The sequence below is a fragment of the Somniosus microcephalus genome, chromosome 2 (genome assembly GCF_052327205.1).
Source record: "Somniosus microcephalus isolate GS21.2 chromosome 2, FLI_Smic_1.0, whole genome shotgun sequence".
NCBI lineage: Eukaryota > Metazoa > Chordata > Chondrichthyes > Squaliformes > Somniosidae > Somniosus > Somniosus microcephalus.
In genome coordinates this window covers 178,815,803-178,830,667 of record NC_140988.1, presented here as the reverse complement: position 1 = coordinate 178,830,667, position 14,865 = coordinate 178,815,803, and the positions used below count along the sequence as shown (strand labels likewise).

General features: G+C 46.0%; 1 protein-coding gene across 10 annotated transcripts in view; it reads right to left on the bottom strand.

Annotated features, from left to right (window-relative positions):
* Positions 1-14,865, bottom strand: part of slit2 (slit homolog 2 (Drosophila)) — a 605,319-nt gene that overhangs the window by 90,842 nt on the left and 499,612 nt on the right. For all 10 annotated transcript variants that reach the window (XM_085967585.1, XM_085967587.1, XM_085967589.1 and 7 more), the window contains one exon: positions 7,768-7,911. In XM_085967585.1, coding sequence (XP_085823711.1) covers positions 7,768-7,911 — 144 coding nt within the window. The remainder of the gene's footprint in view (positions 1-7,767; positions 7,912-14,865) is intronic.

Genomic DNA, 14,865 nt, shown 5'->3' with positions numbered 1-14,865 from the left:
AATGGCCATGGACTTTCGGCACCATAGTTTTTCTTGTCCCTGATGATGCTGTGCTAAGATAAATTACCAAATAGAATGGAAGCACTTTCCTTTACATGGAAACAAATGGGCCACAAAACCCAATAACAGACAAATGTAGGAGCAGCTGAGTTTCCTAGGTTATAAGAGCAAAGTAACTTCATGACATTATCTGTGGAATAAAAAATAAGTGTGTGGTTTGGAATTAACGCCCATCCTAAAGCACATGTGGCCCATCTGAGGCACTGCAGCACCACAGCGCCTTAATAAACACACATTTTTTTATATTTCTATAAAAGATAAAGCAGGTGATGCTTTTATACGGCAATATTTACATCTTGCACCAGGGGAAATAAATGCCTTAATTCTAACTCCTTCCTGTTCTGCAGCTGTAATAATAAGCCAAATATTCAGACCGCACTGAGAAAGTCCAGCCCTTCACCAGCATGTAGATCCCAAAGCTGTTTATGAATACTCTGACCTTCAGCTTGCTATCTTTAGGCTCAACTAGATGTTGTTTTCTGTCTGGAAGGCTGATGGATTAATGGCAGTGGCATTTGTAAATCCAGTATTCATTTTGCAGATTATGCATTTCAAAAGATTCATCCTCTGTACAGAAGAAGTAAAAACCTTTCAGCAAACCATCCACAGCCAGCTGCCTTCATGACATATTCTGTAAATTTGTTCAGTCCTGGTGAGAGAAGTTCCTTACTGATTGTTCCCCCCCGCCGCCCCCGCAGTTTTCCCTCTGCTTCTCCTGAAGGCACTGACTTATGCTGGGGTATAATTTGTGAGTGTCAGCTGACCTCTGATAACTCTTCCCAAACCCACAACCTCCACCACCTAGAAGGACAAGGGCATCAGGTACATGGGAACACCACCACCTCCAAGTTTTCTCTAAGTCACACACCACCCTGACCTGGACGTATATCGTGTTCCTTCATCGTCGCTGGGTCAAAATCGAGGAACGCCCTCCCTAACAGCACTGTGGGAGCACCTTCATCACATGAACTGCAGCAGTTCAAGAAGACTCACCACCAACTTCTCAAGGGAAACTATGGATGGGCCTATAATAATAAATGCTGGCCTTGCTAGCAATGGCCACATCACGAGTATGAATTAAAAAATCCAAACTCACCCCAGTGGCCATTCTTGTGTGTGAGCCTAGACAGTGCGTATTGGCCATTTGACTTTGGGGAAGGAGCAACTCCACCAGCTGAACCTGTTCTCACCCAACATCCACACATGCATTTTCCATCAAGGGCCACTGGCTAGCGATCAGGGTGGCAACCAACGTTTCCCCCTAAGCTGCGCAGGTGCGCGTCGATCGAGAGGTCCTATGCAGGCCGCTTACCAGCTGTTCCGCTGGAAAAGATACTGCGCATGAGCGGCCGCTAATTTAAAGGGACTGTGCACCAAAAATAAAAATTAGGGGGAACATTGGTGGTAACCCTGGTTGAATTTTCCCTCCCTAGCCCAGGGGCACTGAGAGCAATTGTAGCGCCTGTAGCACCAACTCCTTTTTCCTACTTTTGTTTTTAATAAAGCAGATTTCAAAACTATATTACAATACAAAGGCAGGGTTCGGCTTTTGACTAGATAATTTAAACAGATTAGTATAGGCTGGTCTAGTATATTTACAGCATCATAAGTCCTCCCTCCAGTATCACGCCTTGCCTCTACTAATGGCCATAATGGCCACAGGATTGGGCCATTCAGCCCCCCAAGCCTGTTCCGCCATTTTATTAGATCATGGCTGATCGGTACCTCAATTCCATTTACCCGCCTTTGCTCCATATCCCTTGATATCCTTAACTAACAAAAATCTATTGATTTCAGTCTTGAAAATTTCAATTGATCCAGCATCCACAGCCTTTAGGGGGAATGAGTTCCAGATTTCCACTAATCTATGTGTGAAAAAGTGCTTCCTAATTTCAATCCTGAATGGCCTAACTCTAATTGTAAGAATATACTCACTTGTTCTAGATTCTCCCACCAGAAAAAAATAGTTTCTCTGTGTCTACCCTTTTGAATCCCTTAATCATTTTAAATACACCATTTAGATTACCTCTCAACTTTCTAAACGCAAGGCAGCACAAGTCAAGTTTATGCAACCTGTCCTCATAACTAAGCCCTTTAAGCCCTTCTGGTGAATCTGAGCGGTACCTCTTCCAAGGCCAATATACCTTTCCTGAGGTTTGGTGGCCAAAACTGCATACAGTACTCCAGGTGAAGTCTGACCAAAGCTCTGTACAACTGAATCATAACATCCTCCCCTTTGTATTCCAGCCCTCTTGAGATAAAGGCTAACATTCCAGCCTTTTTGATTGCGATGACTATGATGAAGAGAGTGTTTGAAGACCAGGACCTCAAACCCGGCACTAAGCTCATGGTCTACAGAGCAGCAGTGATACCTGCCCTGCTGTATGCCTCAGAGACATGGACCATGTACAGCAGGACCTCAAAGCACTGGAGAGGTACCACCAACGGTGCCTCCGCAAGATCCTGCAAATCCATTAGCAGGATAGGCGCACCAACGTCAGTGTTCTTGCTCAGGCCAACATCCCCAGCATCGAAGCTTTGACCACGCCCGATCAGCTCCGATGGACGGGTCACATTGTCCGCATGCCCGATACGAGACTCCCAAGACAAGCGCTCTACTCGGAGCTCCGGCACAGCAAGAGAGCCCCAGGTGGGCAGAGGAAATGCTTCAAGGACACCCTCAAAGCCTCCTTGAAAAAGTGTAACATCCCCACCGACACCTGGGAATCCCTGGCCCAAGACCGCACAAAGTGGAGGAGAAGCATCCGGGAAGGCGCCGAACACCTCGAGTCTCTTCGCCGGGAGCAAGCGGAAGCCAAGCGCAGGCAGCGCAAGGAGTGCACATCAACCCAAGCACTCCACCCACCCGCCCCTTCAACCACCATCTGCCCCACCTGTGGCAGAGACTGTAGGTCCCGCATTGGACTAATCAGTCACCTGCGAACTCATTTTTTAATGTGGAAGCAAGTCATCCTCGGTTCCGAGGGACTGCCTAAGAAGAAGAAGCCTTTTTGATTACTTTTTACACTTGTATACTAGCCTTTAGTGATTTGTGCACATGGACATCTAAATTCCTTTGCTCCTTCACAGCTCCTCATCTCTCGTCATTAAGAAAATATCCTGATTACTCTTTCTCAGATCCAAAATGGATATGACCACATTTCAAAAGTCATTAATTGGCTGAAGATGTTTTATACCATTTTAATGGGTACAGTATAGTTAAAACAAGAGAACAATCATTTGTGTTTTATATATATATGTTTTTTCTCTTCTTTTACATATACTATACCCATTAAAGCGCTGTGTAGCAAATACTTTAATAATAAATAATATAATAAATAATAAATATTTTGAGAATGCATTACTCGGTCTAAATGTACATATGGAGAAAATCGGAATGTCAATATCTATGCCAATTCATAATAGGTACTTCTGCATTTAGTGCTTCTGTAATTCAGGTTGCGGAACACCAACACGGTGAGCCTGCTCCTCATGTTCACATTGTTAAAACTACGGGCTGGATTTTACCAACCTCGGCGGGTCTGTGGCGGGTCTCGACTCCACTGCTGGCTCCAGTCCACTGTCCAAAATGATTTTCCCCCGATGGGCTTGTTAAGCCCGCCCAGTGCGTTTGCTGGCCAACTGAAGGAAGCGGGTCTGATGACGTAATTTGATGACGCGTCATCAGCTGGTTTCCTTAAAGGGACCATGTGCAAATTTACTTTGACAGTTGTTCTGTCAGTGTTCTACAGCATTTGCCACTTGTCGCTGTATTAGCACATAAACATTAAGTTGCACACTAAGGCTGCGATTTTGCCTACTGAGGCAGGTTCAGTGTGGCCATGGTAGGTGGCAGGTTGCGACCTCACTCCCAGCTCTATCCCGCTCTGTGAGAAGAATTTTCTGTTGATTGGGCTTGTTAAGCCCGCCATGCGAGGTACCTGGCCAATTAAAAGGAAGCGGGTCTGATGACGTCATTTGATGATCAATCAATCAATTTTTATTTGCCATTTGCCAATGGAATGTTTTTACTCCCCGATCACTTCCACAATAGGCTGTGGGAGCTCACAGAGACACGTCGCTATTCTACAGTGCCATGTTCAGTAAAAGTCAATTCAATTGCATCCAATGGCAGTGGGAACGCGATGTCCATCAGCCGCTCCGTCTCCGCGGACTCCTCCTCCCTGTTGCCGGCTCCACAATATGGTGTCCTTCTTCTCACGCTCACCGTCTGGCCTCAGGTCTCCATGCCCGGCTCTCCCTCCTTCCCCTCGAACTGCGAGCTTCCCGCACTGTCGCCGGTTAAAATTTGCCATGGCCCGGGGCCTGCCTCTCACGCTCACGTCCAGCCTCCAACCGCCATGCCCGGCTCCCCTCCTCCTAGTCCGAAACAGAAATTCACGACGAGGAGCTGCTGGGCGACGTGCCGAAGCGGGTCTTCGTGGCTGCTGCTGCCGCTTCCCGCTGCTGCGCTGCCTCTGCCCGACTCGCCGAACACATCGCTCCGGCATCGGGAGCGGGCGGTGGGGGGTGCGGGCCGTCCGAAGCAGGAGAGCGCTTAGCTCCGGACCGCCTCGGTCGCCATCTTGAATCAGCTAGCATCATCAGCTGGTTTCCTTAAAGGGATCATGTCCACATTCATTTTCACAGTTGTGCTGTCAGTGTTCAGCAGCATTGAGGTGCTGCAAACTCTGACAAGCACTGCACAAAGGTGCACGGCTGCACCCAGGCTCTCCCATGACTCCCTCCATATGCTTATGGAGGGAGTCACAGCACGCAGGGAGGTTCGCTTCCCTTCCAATGAGCAGAAGAGACCTGCCCAGGAGATCAATACAGCCTGGTTGCACATTGCACAGGAGGGCACAAGCGGAGATGTTGTCAGGAGGACCAGGCTGCAGTGGCGCAAACCTTTCAATGGTCTCAGTAGATCACGAAACATTACTACAAAGCCACACTCAACCTCACCCTGCTGTGCCACTCATCACATCCCCATCACTCTGCCTTCCCTACCCTACTCCTGCACATCCTTACTCACACCAACCTACCTTGCACCTCCACCCATCCCTCCCTATCTACCAATATCACTTCCCCATCTCACTAGCCACCCCTCACACTCACCCTCATCCTAGTCCAATCATACCAACTAACAACACACAAGAGTAGGCACTTGTGTTTTTTAGCCAATGTTCATGTGAAGTTTCTGTTAATGTGGTGTCAAACATTGAAATCTTCATTTTCAACACTTTATATTCTTGGACAGATTTGTGTGAACCTTTGAAAGTGGCTTAGTGAGTTGCAGTGAATGGTGAGACGTAACGGTACCCCCCGCAATGATGATGAGTGTGAAACGAATGGCTTGGGCATTGTAGGAATGCTTTATGGTGTTGGTGTGGGATGGTGCCAACCTGGCGCATCATGAGGCAGCCAGGGTGTACAGTGTCAAGTGAAGTAAATCTGGTCATGGTGAGGCCATCCCTGGCAGCAATGTAGTCGGGTGCTGATGCCCTCTGTCCTATGTAGCATCAGTAGATTGCAGAGAAGGTTGGTGTTGTTGCTGGTGCTGCTGGTGTGCCTGGTGTTGGGGCTGATCGTGGTTGGATTCTGAGGACCAAGGTGAGATAGTTTCTAGGGCACCGATGCTGATGTAATAGATGGCAAGTGAACTTGAGATGACAGAAGCGATCTGTCAGTGGTGAGAGAGGTTGTTCCAATAAGGTGACACTGGATAGAGAGTTTACTCCAAACACTTGCAACCTGCATAAAGCTCAATCTGTCTTCCAACTGCAGTATGTAACAGCTTCTGAGTTTGGAAAGTGAACAGCTGTGAGATGGGAGCTTTTATAGTACATTTGCAGCTGTCAAGTAATGAGATGATTCCATGGTCATTCAACTCCCGACCTGCTTACCTGACGTGATCCCCGAGCAGCGTGGACCCCATGGGTGACCTCGTAAAATGTAAAGGTGAGCTCAAAATACTTCTTAATGGGCTGTTAACAAGGTCATAATGACCTGAATTGCCTCCCCCGCCGCTGCGTGTCGGGTCTGTTCAGCGCTGACAGACTCGACATCTGGGAAAGGCGGGGTCCCGAACTGCTGTCAAAAAAAAACATTTTCCCACACGACCCACCACCGAACGCGCCCGCTGACCCCCCCGAAAAATTCCCCCCTACCACTTTTGTCACAACAGCAGAATCATGCACCCTTGGAAATGAGGGTCTATGATTCTTTCTTTGGGATAAAGGAGTTAAATATTGGGGCACTGCTCTGAATCACATCTGATAGCAGTTTAGCATGACATCTGTTTGATGCTACTGAAATCTCAATTCAAATATTCATAAATTGCACAGTACATTTGGTAACTGTCCATTGAATTCAGAATTAAAATATATCTAGTTAAAAGGGAAACCTAATCAAGAAAACATGAATTTGGCAAATGTTTCTATATTTCTTTACAAAACCACATGATAATGTAAATCCTGTCAAAAATGCACCACCCTGCTACTTGCGCCTGATGTCTCGGTGGTAAAAATGATACCTGGCTCTTTTCTCTCCCCAAACAAAAATAAATTCACAGCCAGCTTCTTGTGAAATAATGGTCCCTTTAGAAAGAAAGAACTTGCATTTATATAGTCCCTCACCATGCCCCAGGATTACAACCAATGGATTACTTTTGAAGTGTTGTTATGTAGGTAAATGTGGCAGCCAATTTGGGACACAGCAAGGTACCTCAAATAGCAAAAGATAGAATGACCAGTTAATCTAAATTGATGTAGAGAGTAACGTTAGCTAGAACATCAGGAGAACTCCCCACTTGCCTTTAAATATTGCTATTGGACATTTTTCATCTACCTGAGAAACCAGACAAGGTCCCAGGTTTAATAATATCTCTAAAATGCAGCACGCCCTCATTACTGCATTGATGCTTCAGCATATTGGGGCTTAAACCCACAACTTTCTGACTCAGTAGCAAGGGTGCAACCAATTGAGCCAAGTTGATACCTATAAATGCTCCCTATCATTTACTACTTTAACATAAAACACTTTTACATATAGAGTACCAAAGACAGTGCCTCTAACTTAAATCATTCAATTTCCATGATCCTAATGGCTTTAAGGTGCAACACTTTCCTGGGTACTGTAAGCAAAGGACAAAATGCGCAAAAACACTCCTTTCCCATTGGACCCTCAAATGAGTGTACAATCATAAGTAGCGTGCTGATGCAGGTACAACAGGAAAGTCCGCTGTGTGCTGCTTTAATGAAGCCTGAGCAGAAATGTAAAAGTGCATTTACTGCCTGCAGTATAAAGGATGTCTGTGAAGCCATGATGCTTTTTTGTAACTTTACCTCCACCTGATTGGGTGTTCAGACAAACTTATACCACAGTGAGAATAGGTCAATGTGTTTTGAATATATTTATCAAAAAATATAAATGCCGATTTTGTGATTAAATGTAAACATGTCCAATTCCTTTCTCTGAATTGAGTGCTAAATTTCAGGCTGCATGCATATAATCTAAACACACAGAAAATAATGGGACAGAGCATCCGAGGGGACAATGACGATAACTACAATGAAAAACTTTCATAGGGTCAAGCACATCAATAGACTGAAACAAAAGTCAGGAGGCAGTCGTTGCGAACTATAGTGTGGCACTTTCTTCCAGTTGTGCAGAATGGAGAATTAAAGACAAAACTGTTTTACTTACAGTGTTTTAAGACTATCCAGTCCTTTGAACATTTTGCGGTGCACAGATTCCAGGCGGTTACCGGTCAGCAGCACTTCATTCACACCTGTAGCTCCCTCGAACACTCCCTCCTCAATATCTGTAATCTTATTATTGCTCAAGTTTCTAAAAGACAAAAGAGTGGAAGAAATTCAGAAAGTTACGACCTTAAATGCAGGCAGGCATCTGAACTGGGCTTAGATGTCAGGTTTCTGTACGTGAGCTTTGCCTTGTATAGATATAGAAAGCAAATATCAAAAAGGGTAAGCATTTTCTACAATAGGCAAACTGATGGAGCTGTCAAAAACTGATCCAATTAAATTCCGCTCATACAATCAGATAATAGAGTGAACCCCCATGTCTCCCCAATAAACACATTCTGGCATACATTGACAGAAGTGGTTGGAATTTGGAGCAGAATCCGGATCTGCTGGACCTCTGCCCCACTTAAGCTGGATGTGAAATTGTGAAACTGAAGCTGATATATGACAGAACATTTTGTTAAGTTTTGACTACACACATCAACTGAAGATTTGCTGGAGAAGGTATTATTCATTCTCAGGATGTGGGCATCACTGGCAAGGCCTGCAGTTATTGCCTGCCCCTAGTTGCTCTTGAGAAGGTGGTTGTGAGCCTTCTTCTTGAACTGCTGCAGTCCACGTGCTTTCTGATTGACATGCCCGCTTAATTGCAACAAAATGTAAGCAGCTATTGGTTAAAAAATGAAAATCATATGCCTTCCCGGTGTGGTACTGAGCCACACAGATCAGGAAAGTTTCGGCTTTAGTGCCTGGTCTGTGCAGAGTTAATGGCTTTGATATTTTTGGGGAGGCAAGGAGCAGGGGTGGGGGGAACCCAGAAATCCTGGGGAGGTGGAGGTCCAAGTTTAATGGCAGGACCTCATTATCAATTTTTCCTTCCATTTCCCACTCGGCAGCTGGCCAAATTGGCAGGCTGGCCAGCCGCCGGGCGGGAAAGCCAGCAGCAGGAGGTCGCAGCCAGAGACACTTGGGGTCGGTCCCTGGCAATCGGGAATGATTGGGGATCAGAATCAGAGCTTGGGGTGGTGGGGGGTGTTGGAAGAGCCCGGTAATCAGGAGAGATCGGGGCTTGGCAACGGATTTTGGGGGGTGGGGGGGTGGAAGTCATAACCCAGAAGGAGAGATCAGGGCTATGGATCGGGGTTTGGTAGAAGGTGGGGTGGGCATCACTGCTTGCGGCAGCGAGGAGAGGCCACAATTGGCTGAAGGCTTCCTTGAGGGATTGGCTGTGGCAATATCACATCAGCAGTACCAGCCTATGAAAATTACTTGAGTAGCTGTTGAATGAAGGCAGGGCCAGCCACCGTTGTGATTTCCCCACAGCCAACAGTTCACTGATGCTTTATTTAGGTTCATTTATAAAGAACAGCCATTTGATGAGGTAGTGGAGGATTGTTGATGGCTGTGGAACCCTACAGCAGTATTAATTATCACTTTCAGAAAGAATGTACTGACATTTATATAACGCTTTTCATGACTCATGACGTCCCAAATCGCTTAACAGCCAATGAATTACTTGGCAGCCAATTTGTGCACAGCAATGTTCCACAAACAACAATATGATAATGACCAGATAATCTGTTTCAGTGATGTTGGTTGATGGATAAATGTTGGCCAGGACATCGGAGGAACTCCCCTTCCTCTTCGAAATAGTGCGGTGGGATCTTTTATGTCCACCTGAGAGAGATGATGTCTGGTTTAACATCTCTGTAGTGTATGTACCCGTTTACCTTTAAGGGGACTATTGAATGTAACCGTTCGCCTTTAAGAGCACTATTTTAGGTGTGGCACTATTTGTTGGCTCATGTATACTGTAATACCGATAGTGACCCCACCAGTATATAAGGGCTGGGATATGTTAACTAGGGCAGAAATCGCCCAGACCTCTGAATAGTAAAGACCTGTTTTCTTTGTTAATGTTGGAGTCTGTGTTATTTACAATACAACCCACAGACTTAACACTGGCGACGAGTCGGATTCGAGCCCTGCGGCAGTTATTCCACGGCGGCTTCGTCCAAAGACAGGACGTTGAAGAGAGGTTTCAATCCTCACCACCCCACTGGAAGCGACAGGCATTAGGACCCTGCAGCCTCCATCAGCGACTGAAAACTGGAGTGCAGAAGAAACAGGGCTGGGGAGGGCAGAGGTACAGGGCGATCGCGATCAGCAGATAAGGGCCGCTTTGAAGTGAGGGGCGCAGCCGGGCCATCGATCGCAATCCCTGATAAGGGCCGCACTCGGGCTGGTAGGGCAGAGTCGGCAGACACTGAAGGCGCGAGAGCCGCGGTGAACAGCGCGGGCCATCGATCGCAGCGGAGATAAGGGCCGCACTCGGGCTGAAAGACAGCGTCGGGGGTCGGGTGAAGACCGCCAAGCGCGGGTAAACCGCCATTGAAGTGGGCGGGGAGAGCGAGAAGTGCGGGAAAGCCGCCATTTTTCACGGGGAAACCGCTGGGGAAGAAGACAGAAGCGGGAAACCGCCATCTTAGAAAATTGATAAGAATTTTCAGAAATGCTGGTGTGTTCTCAAGAAGAGAGGAAAAATAAGAATAAGTAAAGCAATACTTGTGTTGTTCTCAAGAAGAGAAGAAAATTAATAATAAGTAAAGAAATATTTGTGCTGTTCTCGAAAAGAGAAGATGCCTAAGCGAGGAAATATTAATGATTTTAATGCTGAAATAGAAGACTGGGCCACGTATGTGGAACGCATAGAAATATATTGCGTAGCCAACGAAATTGAGGATGACGACAAGGCAATAACTTTGTTAAATTCGATGGGAGCAAAAACATACGGGCTTTTGAAACATCTAATAGCACCAGTTAAACCAGTGGACCAGACCTTCGAAGAGATCGTAACAGTGTTGAAGGATCACTTGAACCCCACACCGTTGATGCTGGCTGAACGATTTAAATTTTACGCCAGAACCCAGAGGCAAGATGAAAGCAATGCGGAATACTTAGTCGAACTGCGTAAGCTAGCGAAATACTGCCAGTTTGGAGGGAATTTGACAGAGGCGCTGCGGGACAAGTTCGTATGCGGCTTGGCCAAAGAAGGAACGCAGAAGCGACTTCTGGAAGAAAACGACCTCACACTGGACAGGGCTGTCCTCATAGCTTCATCGCACGAAGCCGCAGCGAAAGGAACGGCGGAAATGCAGCTAAAGGCGGCGGCACTCGGGGTGGACCAAATTACTGCAAGCACTTCCAAATGCTACCGTTGTGGAAAGACAACGCACGACCAGAATCAGTGCTGGTTTAAGAACCAAGAGTGCAGGAAATGTGGCAAACTGGGTCACATCGCGAGGGTATGCAGGTCCGGAAAGAAGACCAACAAGCAAAGGAAGCCACCACCACAAGAAAAGTACAACAAGGTACATCAGGTGGCTGAAAAGAGTTCAGACGAACAAAATTCGGACTCAGACCCAAACAGCCAGGAGCTGGATAGTCTGAGAATCCACAATGTGGGTAAAGTAACTGATCTACAGACGATCTGGGTCACACTAAAAATAGCTGGAGTCCAAGTACGAATGGAGCTGGACACGGGATCAGCTGTATCAGTCATCAACCAAAAGGACTACCACCGGCTATTCTCTCACATACCCTTAAGAAATACCAAGTTCGTATTACAGACATACACGGGGCATAACGTATACCCCATGGGGAAAATAAGAGTCAAGGTGAGAGATAGGGGTAAAGTACACCCAAGAATGAATTTGTACGTACTACCTGAGGAAGGACCACCACTTCTAGGATGGGAGTGGATCAGGAAAATAGACATGGAATGGCACTACCTACAAGCAATGACGAGTGAGGACTCGGTGCAGACAAGCAGCTCAGACTCCGAGCCGGAAGACGATAAGTCCAGCTTACGTATGAAAAACAAGGTTAACATGAACTCACGGACTAAGGTTGGAAAATCGATGGCGTGCATAAAGACAGAGAATTCTGAGTCTGTTCAAGTTACAGACATATGCATTACGGAGGAACACCGGGCTCAAACTCAACGTTATTTCAAAGTATGACAACAATTAGAACAATTAAGTTACCGCCTCGTACAAGAGATGAAAACAATGAAAAAGTTCTATGACACCGAATGGGAGAGTCTGGAAAGACAACAGAACCTACTGGCTCAAGCAGAGAGCGACCATAGAGCCATCGTGACCAATTACCGATCACATCTCCCTTATGATGTTCAGGAGTTAGAATATTTGCATGATCTAGAGATACAGCAGAAAGGCAAACCACGCTACACTGAGGATTTTGTTCTGCAATTGGAGACGGAGCTAGTGCAGGCAAGGTTAAGAGAAGTTGAATCGCAGTGTGCTCTTAAGGAGATGCAGAAACAAATCTTGGACATGGAAAAGAGAAACGCTTCTTTACCTGATGTGAATAATGTGGACATGTTGCGAGAGGGGATTATTGAGGCGAAACTGAAAGAAGCTAAGCAAAGGATGTTGGAACTTGAAACACAGAACCAAATCAGCAGAAATCAGCTATGTCGAGCAGAGAAGGAGTGCTATGGTCTACATGAGAAGGTGCAATATCTCTCAGCCCAGAATAAGGGGCTACTCACTCAGTTAAATGAGAGTAAACGGGAAATGGCTGAGATAGACTGCAAGAATAAAGAAGAATTGATGGCAGTGAGACTTCGAGAGGCAGATAGCATAGCAGCCTTGGCTGAACTCCAACAGGAAATTGCAAAAAAACCAATTGCAGAGGAATCTTCAGGAAGCCAGGATTTTATTCCAGTCCTTCTCTACGACTCCTTACAAGCAGAGTGTGAGAAGTTGAAAGAACAGTATGGACAGGCCCAGGCTACAATTCTGGAGGGGATTAACTCGGCAACCCCCGAAAAGCTAGTTTCAGTAGAAGCATATGAACAACTAAAGGTTGAACATGAGCAAGAAGTCCAAAGGCTGCAGGAAATGTTTGATGAGCTCCAGGCCAAGGCTGCCTCATCGGTAAAGATTCCATCCATAGATGAAACATTAGTGGTGGAAGAGGAGAGGGGTTTGGAGCTCTCAAAAGTTATTGAAATAGCTGAGGTTGCAACACAGACTGAGAAGATGGCAGCAGAGCAACCCTTGGATACCAAAAGTACGCTGACTCACGTCAATGTAGAACAACAGACCGCTGAAACAGCTGCTCCGGTAGAGGGATTGAATAGTCCGATCAATCAATCTCCAAAGGAAGTTGAAGTATTAAAATCACAAATGAGGTCATTAGTAAACGACTTGCTGAAAGCCCAGAAAAAGCTGGATGAAGAGGTACACATGAAGAAGTCTCTTCAGGAAAGATGTCTGGATTTGGAACAAGAGCTGGCTAACGTCCAGCTGGGTATGGAGGAAATAGACGACCCTCTCGCTGGCCTAGCTCAGGACGACACCGAATATTACCATGGCCTGGTGGACTACACCGAATATTACGATGTCCTGTCCTGCCCAGCTTGTAACTTTGACTCCCAAAGTGCAGAAATCATGGAGGAGCACCAAAAGTCTACGGAACATCGGGAGAAGGTGGCTCTACTACGGAAAAAGGAGGAAGAGAAGGAGGAACTGCGCATGCAGCTGGCAGCTGACAGTGGAGCCCAGAGAGTCTCCAAGAAGCAGAAAAGGAAAAGTCGAAACAGAAGATGACCCATCTGAACCATTATCACCTCTACCAGATCACACACGTGGTCCCTCCGAACGGAGCCAAATCAGTTCGGAAGTTCAAACTGTTAAATCCATGGAAGGACTATTGAATGAGTCACTCCAGCAATGTGAACCGACTACACCACAGAGACTGAATCTGTGAACTGTTTTCCGCAGAGACTGAATCTGTGATCTGTTTTGACATGAAGTTATATATGTTATTATGTTATGTTAAACATGAAGTTATATGACGTTGACTCCATCGAGAGTATATCTGTAAATTGTTATATGACGTTGACTCCATCAAGAGTATATCTGCAAACTGTTTATATAAAGTTGAAGATTGTATGTTTAACGGGATTCTGTAAGTAAAAAGCTAAAAAGGGAGGATTGTAGTGTATGTACCCGTTTACCTTTAAGGGAACTATTAAATGTAACCGTTCGCCTTTAAGAGCACTATTTTAGGTGTGGCACTATTTGTTGGCTCATGTATACTGTAATACCGATAGTGACCACACCAGTATATAAGGGCTGGGATATGTTAACTAGGGCAGAAATCGCCCAGACCTCTGAATAGTAAAGACCTGTTTTCTTTGTTAATGTTGGAGTCTGTGTGTTATTTACAATACAACCCACAGACTTAACAATCTCATCCAAAAAATGACACCTCCGACAGTGCAGTGCTCCCTCAGTACTGCCCCTCCGGCAGTGCAGCGCTCCCTCAGTACTGCCCCTCCGGCAGTGCAGCGCTCCCTCAGTACTGCCCCTCCAGCAGTGCAGCACTCCCTCAGTACTGCACTGAAGTGCCAGCTTAAAATATATGATCAAGTCTCTGGAGTGGATCCCACAACCTTCTGATTCAGAGACGAGAGTGCTACCACTGGGCCATAGCTGGAAGGGGTTAAAAAAAAACTGATGGCAATATGGGTAACAAAGCAAGAGCTCATTTGCATCTGGGGAATAATATAGCCAGTGGCAGCAGAAATAATACTAATATAGAGGCCAATGAGTCAGAGTGTGTTTTCAGTCAGTCCAATTCAGTTCTGATTGCAACCATATTTTATCTTAGAACAATGCAAAAGCCTTATCTTTTGATACAAGGGGCAGCATCTCTTTTACCTCATGAGCAAATGGGGAAAATTCGAATGGGCAGAGCAGATAGAGGAAAATCGGCAGGGAGAATCGCAAGGTTGTAAAGAAGCCTACACGATTTTCTGTCCATTATTCTAAACAGATGGAAAGTCAGGCATTCTCCTTTAAGGGCGTGCAATCCTCCCGCCCGATTCTCCTTTAAGGACGTGCAATCCTCCCGCCCGATTCTCCTTTAAGGGCGTGCAATCCTCCCGCCCGATTCTCCTTTCTTTGTGCCAGCCAGGTCATTATTTACACTCTAGCAAAGAAGATGA